General features: G+C 38.6%; 1 protein-coding gene across 1 annotated transcript; it reads right to left on the bottom strand.

Moving 5' to 3' along the window:
- Positions 1-516: 516 nt before the first annotated feature.
- Positions 517-16,052, bottom strand: NMUR2 (neuromedin U receptor 2). The gene is made up of 4 exons (XM_033178624.1): positions 15,327-16,052; positions 6,994-7,078; positions 4,413-4,538; positions 517-1,474 (listed from the first exon to the last, which is right to left on the bottom strand). Exons 1-4 carry the CDS (start codon positions 16,050-16,052, stop codon positions 1,200-1,202), a joined length of 1,212 nt encoding a protein of 403 aa, XP_033034515.1. The 3' UTR covers positions 517-1,199.
- Positions 16,053-16,756: the final 704 nt, after the last annotated feature.

Genomic DNA, 16,756 nt, shown 5'->3' on the forward strand with positions numbered 1-16,756 from the left:
GAATTAGGCTTTGGCTTAAGGGAATGTTGTGACTGGTTTGATCTTCTATCCAGACCACTCAAACTTTCTTTGTATCAGCAATAAAGGTGTTTTATTTTCTTACAATAATTTATGTGTTCACTAGAGTAGAACTTTTACATTCCTTTAAGAGCTTTTCCTTTGTATTCAAAACTTGGCTAACAGCTACAAGAGGCATAGCTTTAAGCCTGTCTGAGTTTTTTTACATACTCACTAAGCTTAATCCTTTCTAGCTTTTGATTTAAAGTGAGAGACTTGCCACTCTTCCTTTCACTTACACTTAGAGGCCATTGTAGGGTTCTTAACTGGCTTAATTTTAATATTGTTTTGTCTCAGGGAATACGGAGGCCCATGGAGAGGGACCAAGATGGGGAATGGCTGGTGGGTGGAACAGTCAGAACAACACAATATTTATTAAGCTCTCCATCTTCTAGGGAAGCAGTTCATAGGTTTCCCAAAATAATTACAATAGTAATATCAAAGATCACTGACCACAGGTCACCATAAGCGCATAGAATAATAATCACGTTTATTGTTAGAATTATGAAAATTGACACAGAGACATGAAGTGAGCACATGCTTTTGGGAAGAAAGGTGCCAGAGCGTTGCCACAAACTTTCGATTTTTTTAAAAGTGCAATATTTGAGAAGCACAATAAAATTAAGCATAATAAAACAACTACGACTGTAGACTGCTGCCAAGGGACACTGATGTGGGCTTCTCACATCACATAAAGTAGAACAGTATGTACACGTCTTCCTTCTGTGGCTTACAGTGGCCATTGGTAGCAGAAGTGACAGTCTGACTTGGAATGTAGATGACTCAGGACAAACCAATTCCAATAATGGAAATTAATCAAGGTATAGGTGCCATGCTTTTCCAATCATGTTCTTGGCATGAACTAGTGAGGGGCACGAGGCAGTTAGGATAATGAAAAGAGAACTAAAAATCAGGCAGTTCTGGGTTTTGAACCCAGATCTAACTCTGAGTTTTCACATTTATTAAAAAAAAAAAAAAAAACTAGCAATCATTACATGAGTTGTAGGAGCCATTCTACCTCTCTAATATCATATAAGAAGGCATACATTATGGGATGTTCCTCTCTGAAGTTCTGAGGCATAGAGGAAAGTCAGCTCTGAAAGAATTCAGGTTTTGTGAAAGTGGCAGCTTTGATAGTTTCTTCATGACATCTGTTCACTAGAGAGGCCTGTTGAAAGGTGAGAGTTGTGCATGGATGACTGACATGGGAACTGGGGACCTATATCTTCAGTTAACTCCACAAAGTGGCATTCTGTCAGGAAGATGTTCCGCTGGGCAGGTGGCACCTGTGGGTCACGCTGGGAGTGCCACTGTTTGTGGAAAGAAGAGATCACATTCTGGAATGCTGCCTGGAAGCGGCGAGACAGTAGGTTATAGATAATGGGGTTGACAGCTGAGCTCAGGTAGAATAAGACACCTGGAATGCAGGAGATTTAAAAAGATGTGCTGAGAAGAACCTGAGTGACAGGCATGAAGGGAGAAGCATACGTATTTACAAAGGCCTAGAATCCCTGTGATTGCCTCTTTTGGAAGTGATAATACATACAAGCCTCTAATTGAGAATACAAAATACTCTTAATAGATCTTCCACCTGTGCACTAAGCAATCAAACACAAAGATTAAAGAGTCTTGGAGTAATTTAGGCTGGCATGGGATCTCTCTGAGATGTTCAGCCACTTTCTTTGATCCCTACTTGTTTAATTAAAGAACATGTTTCCATAACACGAATGAAAGATGCTTAAATATCAGAGAGAAGAGAAATGTTTGTATCTCATTGGAATTTTACTTAAGTCTATAATTTGGAATTGCAAGTAGTGGAAGAAGGCAAATCAGCCAAGGCTTAGTCCCTGCTGAGACTCCTTATAATGCTAAGATATGGCTTCAAAGAAATATTCTCTAGTGTGCTGTTTCTACCTACCCTTTTCCCTTGATGGTTCCTCTACCTTTTGAAGAATTGTATTTTACCATTTATTTCCTCTACCAATTATCCTTCACATTGTCATTTTCCTGTTTGGAATACATTCTTCCTTTATTGCCTTTTAAAATTTTATTTCTCTAAAGCCCAGAATGAGCTCAAGTTTGGGAATCAGAGGACCTAGTTTCTGATCTTGGCCCTCACATATCCTGTGGCCTTAGACAAACCCTGGCACTTCAGTTTCTTTCTCTGTAAAATGGGAATGCAATTTCCAGCCTAACTCACCTCCCTGGATTATTGTGAGGGTAAAGTTAAGATACCATCCACAAAGAGGCTGAGAATGGCTAAGAATGTAAAACAAGTGATGGGTACTATTGCCAACAGGTTCCTTGTTGTCCTTATTTATGTGGTTCAGGAAATTCAGAGTGCTATGTGCCTTGTTTACAGAATAAACATGGAAGAATATTAAAGGAGAACATTTCCATGTATTAATATTATTAGTTCATTCAGAAAATAAATATTGATTTAATTCTTATGTGCCATGAACTTCAAGGCACATTGGGAGGTAGTGAATTTAGACTTTGTTCTCCAAGATCTTGGAATGGTACTACAGAGACAAGATTTATGGCTAAATTAAATAATTAACAATACAACAATACCAAGCATTATCTGTTAAGAACAAATATGAGATAACAAATCATGCTATAGCAATTCACATAATAGCAGAAACACAAGGACTGTGATGGTCATAAAAGATTTAGTGGGGCGTGATTGAACCCTAGCCAGACCTCAAAATGGGTAAGAGATAGTTGAGGAAGATAGGAGAGGGTGATGCAGATACAGGGCATAGCATGCACAAATATTCAGAGGCAGGAATGGCCACATGGTGCAGGAATAACGTGCAGAACTCTTTAATTACCAGTTTGATAAGTAGATGGTCTATGAATAAAAATAATAAAAGTTGGAGGATTAAAAGGCAAGTTGGGGGTATTTTCTGTAGGGTTTAAGAGATTTAGACATAATCTAGTGTGCTAATATGAAAAAGGGGGAGATGGTATCTGAACAGGATCATGTCATTATTAAAGCTATAACTTGAAAATCTTAAGATAATTGCCCTGATGCATCCAGAGATATGTAGTCAACTAGTCAAGTCTCATTTGACCTTGTGGTGCTTTCTCATTTATTTAAATGTTTCTGTTTTCTGCAGATTAACCAAAAGGATAAACTGAGAGGTATACATATTTTTGAGCTTTGGTTGCAAATGGTTGAACAGGAAAGTGCTAATGTCCAAGAATAAGCTATACAATAGGCCTGCTGAGTACAAAAAAGAGGGTGACAGAAAATAGATAATATACATGACATTCAGTATAGATGTCATTGTTTCTGCTTTGTGCACATCTGGAGCTTAACTTACAAAAGCTGACTTTATCTTTCCTTTCCAGTGATATCTTCGATAATCTAATGAGACCACAGAATCAGCCAGTGACCAGGAGAAGTGGGAGGACAGAAGAGGTCTGAGCCTAAGGCTAACACTGAGTTAGCTGTCACTGACTGAGAAAGAAGAAATTGGGTGGCCATTCTCTGCTCCATTTTAGTAGAAAGAACACTGAACTTGAAGTTAGGTGACTTAGGTGTATTATTTGTTAGTTAAGTGCCTTAGGGCAAATCATTTCTTCTTGTGGAAGTGTTTTACTTTTGACTATACGATGTTAATCATAATACTCACCTAATGACCTTTTGATGATTATGGAAAGATATACAGCAGTTACAGCTTAAAGAGCTCTTTAATGTCTATTACTGCATTTGCTTCTTACCATCAGTCCATGGTTTGTCTACAGGAGGCATTATTGCCATTTTACAATTGAGGAAACTTTGGTGTGAAGGCAGCCATGTTCTGCAGATCACTCAGAATAGCACTGGTGAAATTGGGGTACAAATCCAGGTCAACTGACTTACTGACCTTTCCACCATGCTTTCCACAATATACTATGGTATCCTCAACAAGCAGAGTCACAGTAGTCTAAAAGGAGAACTTGGTGACCAATGAATACCTTTTGGTTTTCCTTCATGAGGATATAATACTTACCAAAGGTAATATGAGATTTCAGGAACATGGATGTTTACCAAATAAGAACCAACTTAATTGTATGGCCATTTGGAGGATAATCAAAGGAATCACTCCTTGACCATTTTCCTTCTGTTATCATCACAGTTGGAGTTGAGGTTTTCCATAAAGTAGCTTTGAAAATAGTGATCTGGTATATATGTATTTGGACCAGTACCAAACATAATCAATCTTTGAATAAAAGAAAAATCGAATGTCTTCATTATAGCATGGCAGATCCCTGTGATAAATTGGGGTACTTAGGCATCTAAGCAAGATGAAGAAGTTGCTGTTACCTAAATACTAGTCATGCACCAAATCCAGCTAAGGTTTTACCTGACACCACATGGATGAGGTTGAACACAGCAGCCAGGGATTCAGTCCACTCCTCCACAAAGCTGAAGAAGAGTCGGTCAATGTGGAATGGGGTCCAACAGATAGCAAACACTAAGACCAAGATAACTGAAAATGGATGATAAATGGGAGAGCAGAAGACAGTCTGTGCAAGGATAGGTATACAATGCTCACTCTGAATCAATCATTTCTTCTAGCAGTTTTTCCCTTCAACTTTGTTAAACTGTAACAGTTATAGAGGCAAACTAGATCCCAAAGAGCCTCAGTACAAAAAATTTAAAGCACAAGAATGAATTGTATAAGATCTAGGATCAGTTTTCCATAAGATTATACAAGATTTCCTGTACAATGTAAAACTTTTTAGAACATTTAAAATAGTACTTAATTGATTTCAAAGTCCTGAAAACATCTTATTGTAAAAGATAAATAACAAACTGTTAAATGTATATATAAATTCATCTTGTTATTATAGGAATAATTAGAAGTTTCTCTGAATTCAGTAATTTAAAATTCTGTAATGGGTAGGCAAGGAGAAAGAAGAGATCAAACAACCACAAGCATAATAGTACTTTACAAGTATCTTTTGATTGGAAGGGATGTGTCTGTCATATTATAAATTGCTACAGCACAGAATTCCTTCCAATCTCTTATTTTCACCTACCAAAACAGAGACTGATGTTACTATAGTTTCTCTTTGGGGCATTTAAGCACCACAAATTTAAAAACACACACACACACAAACTTTTTCTTTTTCCTTTTAAAGTTGTAAATACTTTGCTAGACATGATGCTTGGGATTTGCCTAAAGATAATCTTTTGGGGCTGGGGGAAAGATAAGGGTATACGTGAAACAAGATTAGCTATGAGGTGATACTTTCTGAAACTGGGTGATGGGTACATGGGTAATCACTTTACAGTTTTCTGTACTTGTGTACAGATATGAAGTTTTCATAGTAAATAGTATTATACATACATTTCCTGTTGGCATTAAACACATTCAGAGTAAGCTGTTTGCCCGTGTGGTATGGTTTCAAAGATATCTGTAGGTTTCTACTGAATTTGCTAACCCAAGAAAAGTCCCTAATCTGTTCACTACTGCCTACAATTCCCTTTAATTAAAACTTTAATTCCTGACAGGCACGGTGGCTCAGGCCTATAATCTCAGCACTTTGGGTGGCCAAGGGGTGGATCACCTGAGGTCAGGAGTTCAAGAACAGCCTGGCCAACATGATGAAACCCTGTCTCTACTAAAAATACAGAAATCAGCCAGGTGTGGTTGCACACGCCTGTAATCCCAGCTACTGGGGAGGCTGAGGCAGGAGAATTGCTTGAACCTGGGAGGCAGAGGTTACAGTGAGCTGAGATGCCACTGTACTCCAGCCTGGGCAATAGGGAAAGACTCCATCTCAAAAACAACAACAGCAACAACAACAAACAACTTCAATTCCTGTTAAAGTTGAACCCCATACCAAGGCAAATACTTTATAGTATATTCTGTTATTGTGATTTTAATATGAATGAGCTTCATGTTTTGTGTGTGTGTGTGTGTGTGAGAGTAGATTATGACCAAGGAGAAAAGGGTAGGGATAATGAAGAAACTATGTTTCCTAATAGAGAAAGTCAAGTGCCAGGAGGGGCTAAAATATTTCCAAGAAATAACTCTTACAATTGAAAAGACCCACTTCAGGGACTTCACAGTTTATTTTTTGTTAAGAAACGCTGTATAGTTACAGTGAATGTTTCATATGCATATTAGCCTGGATGATTCATTGCTTCTAAACTTTAGATTTTGATTTGCAAAATATATTATAAATCTCCTTTCCCTCCTCAGTAACTCTCATACAGTAGTACTGCATCATATATGTTTATAACATTCTTTTGGGAGACTGTGACTCAGTCAGTGAATTTTTAAAAAGATCTTATTTATTCAAAAGTATACTGTTTGAAACAAAGTTACACAATGTCATATGTGAAATGGCTACTTGGAGAAGCTTGCCAGATGTTCTTAATCTAGAACTAAAAGATCCCATGGAGTCTATGAGTATCAGGGGTTGGTTCACGACCTCCTGAAATGGATTGTAAAATCTTTTGTGTATGCATATTCGTCCATTTTTTTTTTTTTTGTAATGAAGAGTCTACAGCTTTCATCATATTTTAAAAGAAATCCATAATATAAATAGGTTAAAATCCGGTTCATTTCACAGAAGGGGAAAGTGAGGCTCAAAGGCTGAGAAAGTGAATGTAATTTACAAAACACCACACAGATTGTATGTCAGTGGATAAAAGTGAGTGTGTTGTTTTGAGGGTTTGAAACTAAAAATGACAAGTCCTAGAAGCTTGAAGAAGCAAAGGAAGACAAATCACCTAGCATTGATAAAGACCATTAAGGAGGTGTCTTCATTATATATATATATCTCTCCTTTGCTCCTTGATCTTAATCTACTCTCATAAATACTGTTTCAGGGTAAATTGGAACCTACCCCCAGCAACATTTAGTTAGTACTAAACGTAACTCCTTTGCTCTTGTGAACAAAACAAAACAAAAAACAAAATGGGGCACTTACACAGCATCTTGTTGACTGATTTTCTGCAGGGTCTTTGAATATTTGCATTCCCTTCATCTGCCTCAAGTGATTTGTCTTTATTTAGCTAAAAGGGAAGTAAGTTGGGAGAGATGGTAAGAAAGAGAAACATTTTTCCCTCCTGTTAAAATCTGAGAAACATAACTCAAACACTCATTTTGAACACAGAAGAACTGGGACCTAGAGAAATGTAAGAATATGTCAAATGTTTAACAGTATGTTGAAGGTGGAATTGGATTCAGGTCATCTACTCAACTGGATAAATGATTGTGGCCAAGTAGTAGCGCAATCATGTTTCATATACAGTTATGTGGAGCACTGGCTGTGTAGCATGTTAATAGGTGTTCCATGAAAAATGTAAAATTCTGAAGTTCAAGAAAAGTTAGACAGGCTTTTCAATCTCTTCATTCACTCATTCATAATTATTAGACATCTGTTAAAGTGAAATCCCTCTGCTATGTGCTGGATAAGTAGTAGAAAACAAAAACAGGAATTCTTCTTGCCTCCAGTATTTATTGTGAATCTTCTCAGAGACTTAAATATGCTGATGGGCATTATGAATTTTCAAGGGGGACAGTGTATCAACTTTCCACTTAACTCCCCCGTCTACCTTCCACACTCACATTGCCTACTGACATCTTAGCCAAAAGGAAGATAGTGTTTCTTTGACTAAACAATATTTTCCCCCAGCCATTTTCAGTGGATTACCTTGTACCATTTTGACAAATGCAAACTGGGAAATGTTGTTTTAATATTACAGTAATATTAATTACTGAAAAGAGTGTATGTGTTTCTGAGTTAAGATGTTTAAAATGTATTCATCCTTGTTGGGAGATATGGAGATCCTTGATGTAACATTTGAAACTTTCAGCTATCAACACTACTTGTATGCACAGTCTTCCTTGCTCAGTTCAAGTCCTGCCTGTTCCCAAAAGATTTTCATGGCCACTTTAGCCCACTGTCTTCTTCTTCCTTTGAACTCCCACAGCACTGAAGATCTACATCATTCATCCAGTTGTGGAAGTTTTTCTCTTTATTCTACACATTTTTTAATTTGTGGGGATGTTGGCCAAATAAAGGAAGCTTTAAGGACTCATCTTAAAATACCATCAAATATCCAGAAGTTAGTATAGTACACAGTGAATATATATTTGCCCATTGGTTCTCTAGCATTTGCTTCTCTTTTCTCTTACTAATAGTACCCTAATTTTCCCTTAGGGAATGTACTCCTTCCCCATTCTTAATCTTTAATTTGGATAGAGGTGTCACTCAACTTCAGCTCCAGGTATACTCCCTAAACAATTTAGCCAATCAGCTTGTCCTATCCTCCAGTCACAATGATTGAATAATGGGGACCAATGAGATTTCAGATATTTGCTTGTACTTCTGAAGATGCAAGTTTTTACTTATTTTCTATTGGGACTGCCAGAGGGAGTCCTTCTCTGCATATGAGGTCTGGAATTACAAAAGTTATTTTTTTTCCACCACAAAGAAAAAGTGCTTGGAGCCACCAAAAGATGACTGTGTGCAGTTTGAAGTTGAAACCAACACCATAGAAAAAAGAGCAAAGAAACAGAAATAAAGCTAGGTTTATAATGAGATTGTGTGTTTTATTTAATTAATCTTCACCAAGAGCTAGCTCTGCTTCTGAAGTTTTCACGTCTATGCTCCCTTTGGGATTTACCCAGGGTTGGAGTCTCTCACTGGCAATGTAAAAAGTCCAGACTAATTGATTGAAGCCATCAGGTGGAACGAAAATTTAACTTATTTTATACAGTCATGGCAGTAGATTAGAATCAATCTGTTTAGTTACAGGTAGATAGATTCTAATTCGAGGTAAGAAATGAACATTGATTATGTGCAATAATGGAACAAACTGCTATAAGAAGCAATAATCTTCCTGGGCTGGATAACATTTTGAAGGAATATTTCAGAAAAGGTATTTAAAATTAAATAGACTTGGAAGAGTGGGTCATTAAAAGTTGCCTCTAAACTTCAGCAAATCCATATCCAGTCTTCCTAACAAACATATGTGCTCCTTGCAGTTAGGTAGCACTCAGGTCCACATAGGATCTCAAGAATCCTCTTGGATAACGTATAAACCTGGCCATTTGTCTCTTGAATATATTGGAGTGTTCTACATGTATCTGTGTCTTCGTAAAGTAAAGGATTAAAGACTCTGTGAAATTAGGACTAGACAGGAAAAATCTGAAGGTGAAAAGGATTATTAATACAATAGTAAAACAAAGTCATACAGGTAGAGTGCTTATCTCAGTGCCTGGCACGTGATACTCAGCAAGTTGTATGTTACTGCTATTATGGTGATTCTGATTATTATCCAGAGCATACTAAACAGACATCAGAAAAACTGATTTTTTAAAAATAGAGTTCTTTGTTTATATATGTGAGGTTACTTTTATGGAGTACTGAGTCCCTTTTAGAAATTCTTTTCTCAACTGGCACAAGACAGGGATGCCCTCTCTCACCACTCCTATTCAACATAGTGTTGGAAGTTCTGGCTACGGCAATCAGGCAAGAGAAAGAAATCAAGGGTATTCAGTTAGGAAAAGAAGAAGTCAAATTGTCCCTGTTTGCAGATGACATGATTGTATATTTAGAAAACCCCATCGTCTCAGCCCAAAATCTCCTTAAGCTGATAAGCAACTTCAGCAAAGTCTCAGGATACAAAATTAATGTGCAAAAATCACAAGCATTCTTATACACCAGTAACAGACAAGCAGAGAGCCAAATAAGGAATGAACTTCCATTCACAATTGTTTCAAAGAGAATAAAATACCTAGGAATCCAGCTTACAAGGGATGTAAAGGACCTCTTCAAGGAGAACTACAAACCACTGCTCAGTGAAATAAAAGAGGACACAAACAAATGGAAGAACATACCATGCTCATGGTTAGGAAGAATCAATATCATGAAAATGGCCATACTGTCCAAGGTTATTTATAGATTCAATGCCATCCCCATCAAGCTACCAATGACTTTCTTCACAGAATTGGAAAAAACGGCTTTAAAGTTCATATGGAACCAAAAAAGAGCCTGCATTGCCAAGAGAATCCTAAGTCAAAAGGACAAAGCTGGAGGCGTCACGCTATCTGACTTCAAACTATACTACAAGGCTACAGTAACCAAAACAGCATGGTACTGGTACCAAAACAGAGATATAGACCAATGGAACAGAACAGAGTCCTCAGAAATAACACCACACATCTACAGCCATCTGATCTTTGATAAACCTGAGAGAAACAAGAAATGGGGAAAGGATTCCCTATTTAATAAATGGTGCTGGGAAAATTGGCTAGCCATAAGTAGAAAGCTGAAACTGGATCCTTTCCTTACCCCTTATACGAAGATTAATTCAAGATGGATTAGAGACTTAAATGTTAGACCTAATACCACAAAAATCCTAGAAGAAAATCTAGGTAGTACCATTCAGGACATAGGCATGGGCAAGGACTTCACGTCTAAAACACCAAAAGCAACGGCAGCAAAAGCCAAAATTGACAAATGGGATCTCATTAAACTAAAGAGCTTCTGCACAGCAAAAGAAACTACCATCAGAGTGAACAGGCAACCTACAGAATGGGAGAAAAGTTTTGCAACCTACTCATCTGACAAAGGGCTAATATCCAGAATCTACAAAGAACTCAAACAAATATACAAGAAAAAAAACAAACAACCACACCAAAAAGTGGGCAAAGGACAGACATTTCTCAAAAGAAGACATTCATACAGCCAACAGACACATGAAAAAATGCTCATCATCACTCACCATCAGAGAAATGCAAATCAAAACCACAATGAGATACCATCTCACACCAGTTAGAATGGCAATCATTAAGAAGTCAGGAAACAACAGGTGTTGGAGAGGATGTGGAGAAATAGGAACACTTTTACACTGTTGGTGGGATTGTAAACTAGTTCAACCATTATGGAAAACAGTATGGCGATTCCTCAAGGATCTAGAACTAGATGTACCATATGACCCAGCCATCCCACTACTGGATATATACCCAAAGGATTATAAATTACTCTACTACAAAGACACATGCACACGTATGTTTATTGCGGCACTATTCACAATAGCAAAGACTTGGAATCAACCCAAATGTCCATCTGTGACAGACTGGATTAAGAAAATGTGGCACATATACACCATGGAATACTATGCAGCCATCAAAAAGGATGAGTTTGCGTCCTTTGTAGGGACATGGATGCAGCTGGAAACCATCATTCTTAGCAAACTATCACAAGAAGAGAAAACCAAACACCGCATGTTCTCACTCATAGGTGGGAACTGAACAATGAGATCACTTGGACTCGGGAAGGGGAACATCACACACTGGGGCCTATCATGGGGAGGGGGGAGGAGGGAGGGATTGCATTGGGGAGTAAAATAAATAAATAATAAATAAATAAAATAAAAGTATAAATTCAATCTTAAAAATAAAAAAGAAAAAAAGAAAAAAAGAAAAAAAGAAAAAAAAAAAGAAATTCTTTTCTCATTGTTACCACTCGCTCACAGGGAGTGCCTGTACGGATACAAAGAAGGCAGATACACTGAGAAGAAAAACACATTCAAGGTTAGAGCAACACATCAAACTTCAAACTTGACTAACTCATCTTAGATTAAATCTATTAAAGGTTCTAATTATTTCATGCCATTTAAAAAGATTGTGGTTTTTACAATTTGAAGTTATTCTATTATTTTATTTCAGTCCATAATTAACAACAATAAAAAATATTGAGATACATTAGTCACTTCCTGCCTTGTGTTTAACAATTCTCAACGGTAATTTCTCCACCCCAAGGAACAATTTTTAAAAAATCAAACATCAAACAAATAGTTCACACAATGCTTTTATGAACAGGCTTCCTGTAGCAGCATAGTTTACACTAAAAAGAAAATCATGTGCTGATGAATTGTTGCTTATCTTGCAGTTTCCTTAGTTTATAGTGACACAACTAGCCAACCAGAGGAAGAGTGAAAAATTGATTACTTACGTATGGTGAACATTGTTCCAACAGAATTTGGAGTGGTTGGCAGAATAGAATACAATCAAAACAGTTAGTCTAGACAATATTAAATGCTGCTTTATCATTGAATAATTTCACTTCCCTACAGATGTTTAGTAAAGTAGATACTCAACCATTCATTATCCTTTCCCACCCCAAAACTTTTATTTTACAACTGAGGTTACAAAAGGAGGAGTGAAAAATTGTGATTACTATTACTAAATATTGTGATTACTAAAAATCGTGATTATCTTCTTTAGCTACATAAGAGCAAAGTGAAAGGGAGGTTCGTGAGGTTATTATTCAGGTTGATACATTATGCTGATCAGTTGTTTATACTGCTTGAAATAACTCCACCAGATGTTCATTTATATAGTTTGTGGGACTTAGTTTCAGAATACAAAGATTATAATATAGTTTTTGGGTAAATATCTCTATAATCTTAATACAATCTATTTATTAAAAAAAAATCAGTGCAACCCTGTGTTGGCATGGTTGAATTCTGCTGCAATTCATACATCCATCCTCATTAACTCAATCATGAATGCAGCATGCAGGAGATGTAAGAACTAAATCAGACTGTCACCAGAACTTCCTCCCAGATGTGGAGGAACTTGCCCTAGAATTGTCTATTTTCTATCTCTATAATGTTCAAACCCTGGAGAGCAGCTTAGTGGTGACTGTGTCCTGGAATGATGCAGCGTGACTGAATGCTGAGCTATGAGCACAGATACGGGTTTCCTCCTTCTTGCCTGGTCCTGTGATTCCATTAGTCTTAGACTTGCTGCCTTCTGAAAGCAGTGGGTCCCAGAGTCAATCACACCTTCAAACTTTCCAACAGAGTCAATTACTTAACAATCATTAGGATTGCTTATGTCTCTTTGAGATCATATTTCCAAGTCTTTGTTTTAAAGGTAGAGAAGCTAAAGCCCAGCAATGAAGGAAGTAATTTAGCCTCATTCATTCACTGAGCTTACAGTCTAGTTGGGGAGAAAAAAATTAATTAAGGAATCCATAAGTATGGAATTGAAAATTGTAATGAAGGAAAATCACTGAGAGCCGTGAGCACCTACAACAAGAAACTGGAATGCTCAGGAAATCTGGGAGAGCTTCCCTGAGGAAGTGTGATTGAAGTATGACATAAAGAATAAATGAGGGTTAGAAAGGCAAAAGGGTAGTGGTGGCAGACAGTAGGAACATTTCAGGCTACAGGTATATTGTACATAAAGGTCCTCGTCAGTGACACAGAATAGGGTCTACTTTTCCTGACTTTCAGTATAGAGATTTTTAAATTCTTCTAGGAGTGACTTTGTAAGCAGTTAGTTTCTTTCCTGGTGTCCTCTGGTACCCTGGATAACAGCTCATCCTTCCTGAAAACAGGCTATCAAAAGTTGCATTACATACCCAAAGCAAACCAGGGTGGTTTTTAAACTTCTGTTTGAGCTATCACTTAGCTCCTAATACAAGGTAGCCATGGACTTTTGATAATAAAACACAATGAAACTGATTGTAACAGATTGGAAGAGGAAATGTGCATTTCCTACTCAAAGTTAAATATTTTTCCCAAATTGACCCAAAATAGGTGATTCTTTGGCATTGGATGAGACAATACTAAGTTCTGGGTGGGTATTTCTCATAGGACTTTCTTTGGAGTTGTATAGAAGTCTTTTCACTTCAGTGAGATTTGCAGGACATTCTTAAGACATGGTTGTGAGCTAATGCAGGGTGGTACATGTCTCTGGGAATATAGGTGCTAGCCTCAAGGAGGGGACTGGCACAGCTCTCTGCCTAAGTAGATTTACTCTTGTGCCCAGATGTCTGTGACACTTAGAATTTGTTCTTCCTACTTAGACCTTGCTATTCACCTTAGGGACAATAGGTATTCAAAAGGACTACCATTGGTCACTCGCTTCTGACAATCAGCTTCTCAGAGATGGACTGAAATAGGAGTATATTCGTTGTCATGTAACATATGATATCAGAGCCATCTCAAAGCAAATAATGGGAGTATGATGTCTGCTTGTCCTCTCATTTAAAACTCACATTGCTTCAGCTCACAGGTTTTTTTTTTTTTTTTCCTTTTTTAAAAGGAATCATAGACTGTTAGAACTAGAGGGTACATACATATGATCTGATGTAACCTTTTCATTTTATAAATGGGAAAACTAATTCCAGGAGAATTATGTGGCTTGCCTAAAGGCATATTATGTGTCTGATGTAGATCTGGGAGTCTAAATGGTCTCATAACTGTTTACTACACAAGCTATAATACCTCCCTTAAGTGGGTGTAAAATTGTCACTGTCAAGAACTTTTCTCTTCATGAATTTTGGTGCAGAATATACCAGAGAGGAATTACATAGACTCATTCCTACCCTTATTAAAAATAGTTTCTCTCAGTTAATTTATTACACCTCCTTCTGAAAAAGAAATCAGTTTATCACCATAAACGTAGGAAAAGAACCTCTAATTATATACGTTGCAAAATAAGTGATATCTTTTTCTTAATTTCAGATAGCTCTTATTCACATTTTTTTTACTCTATCTCATGTGCTGTTTACTTCCTTATCTCTCAATCTGCACCTGCTTAAAAGAAGCTCAAGTTATCTCAGTCATGTCATTAATATATATGACTATATATATTATATATAACTATATATAAATAAATATAGATATAGTTTTGTTTTGTTTCAACCTCATTTTAATGAAAGGGTCAGAGCAACCACGGGAAAGGTCTGATTTTAAAACTGAATACCTATCTGGGACTATAAAATAGACAGGTATAGTTGATAGTTTGTGTTATACTCAGACCAACTTGGTGTAGAAGAAAATCTCAATGCAGGCAGTGGCCGGGGGCTGGAAAGTGGCAACAGGATGCGGAGGAGTCTCTCAAGCTGTGGCCACCTCACCCCAGATCGCCTGATGTGCTTTTTTACAATGAGGCTCCACCTTAGACCTACTGAATCCCATTTTCCTGGGGGTGAGGTATCCATATTGCTACCCAAAGTAAGTTTTCTGGATGGTTCTTAGTAACATTTAGATATGAGAACCCATATCTTATTTAGATATGAGAAGACGAGCTAAAGGAAATGATAAATAGTTGTGGTTACCATTCAGCTCATTTGAGGCAATTTCTTTAATGTCTTGATTTCCCATCTGAGCTCATTCTATTTTCCCTCTGTTCCCTTCCATTTCTGAATTCCCCCGATTCTAAGTTTTTCTCTGAACTTCGAGCCTGTGAAAACAGAAGGGATGCTGCCTTAAGCCAGCCAGCCTAGATACTCACTCTGAGTGCCATGAGGTAGTAGAGGACACTGATGACAGTCATGGGAAGGAAGTAGAATAGGAAGGAGGTGACCTGGATGATGAAATTGTAGATCCACATGGGCTTGATGACCGTACAGGTGGCCGAACCTGGGACCAGGGACCCATTGGGGAAGTAGTGGAACTTGATGCCGTGGATGCTGGTGTTGGGCAGGGAGAACAGCACGGAGAAGCCCCAGACGACGCCGAGGATCCTGAGAGCCCGGCGCCGGGTGCTCTCCAACTTGGCGCGGAACGGGTGTAGGATGGCCACGTAGCGCTCCACGCTGATGGCGGTGATGCTGAGGATGGAGGCGAAGCACACGGTCTCAAAGAGGGCCGTCTTGAAGTAGCATCCCACAGGCCCGAACAAGAAGGGGTAGTTGCGCCACATCTCATAGACCTCCAGGGGCATTCCAAGGAGCAGGACCAGGAGGTCAGAGACCGCCAGGCTGAAGAGGTAGTAGTTGCTGGGCGTCTTCATAGCCTGGTGCTGCAGAATCACCAGGCACACCAGGACATTGCCAATGACCCCCACCACAAAAATTGGCACATACACCACAGACACGGGGAGGAAGAAGTGGCTGCGCCGAGGTCCGCAGAGGAAGGCCAGATACTCCTCGGTGCTGTTCAGGTGTTTCTGGAATGGATCTTCCAGTTTCTGCTGGTAGATCCAGGAAGCATTCTGAAGTTTTTCCATCCCTGACATAAAATCCAAGGCCTGAGCCTCCCCTGGTACGAGGCTCTGTTTCAAGCTGAGCCGGGGAAAAAAAGGAGAGAGAGAGAAAGCAGTCAGGAAAATCACAGGCTTAGTGAGGAAGGCTGTGAGAGAGGGAGTGTTTCAGCCTCAAAGTTAGGCTGCCTGGGCCGCCGATCCCTTTTGAAGAGTCCCAGAGACACAAGTCCCCGCCCTCGACAGGCTGAGGGCCAGTGAGAGTGTGTCAGGCTGCACTGGAAGAGAGGAGTGCTGGCTTTGTGTCAGGGAATGTGGGGAGGAGGCAGAGACCTCTCTCTGAGTGGGAAGGAGCTGGAAAGGCAGAGCTGACACAGAAGAAACCACTCTGACTTCATGGATGGGCATTTTGAGCAATGCATGTTGCAAAGTTGTGAGAATCTGGGCGGACATAGAAATCAAAGTCGCAGGGTCGTGGGCAAAAGAATACCAGTCTCCACCAATCCTTGTCAGCCGTACAGCAGGATGAACATAGGAAATCAATAGATTTCTCAAGTTACCTTGTTCCACTGGAAATTGAGGGTTCTCTGGGGATTAATGTGATAACATGATTAACGAGTTTTTGGTTTTGACTGCATCCAAAACCAAAGCCTGAAAGGACACGTACACAGTGCCTAGCTCTGACACTTCAGTCTACCTGACACTTCAGTCTCTTAGCAGAGCTTTGCTGTAAGCAAAAG

Source organism: Trachypithecus francoisi, unplaced genomic scaffold (genome assembly GCF_009764315.1).
Source record: "Trachypithecus francoisi isolate TF-2019V2 unplaced genomic scaffold, Tfra_2.0 Lachesis_group2, whole genome shotgun sequence".
NCBI lineage: Eukaryota > Metazoa > Chordata > Mammalia > Primates > Cercopithecidae > Trachypithecus > Trachypithecus francoisi.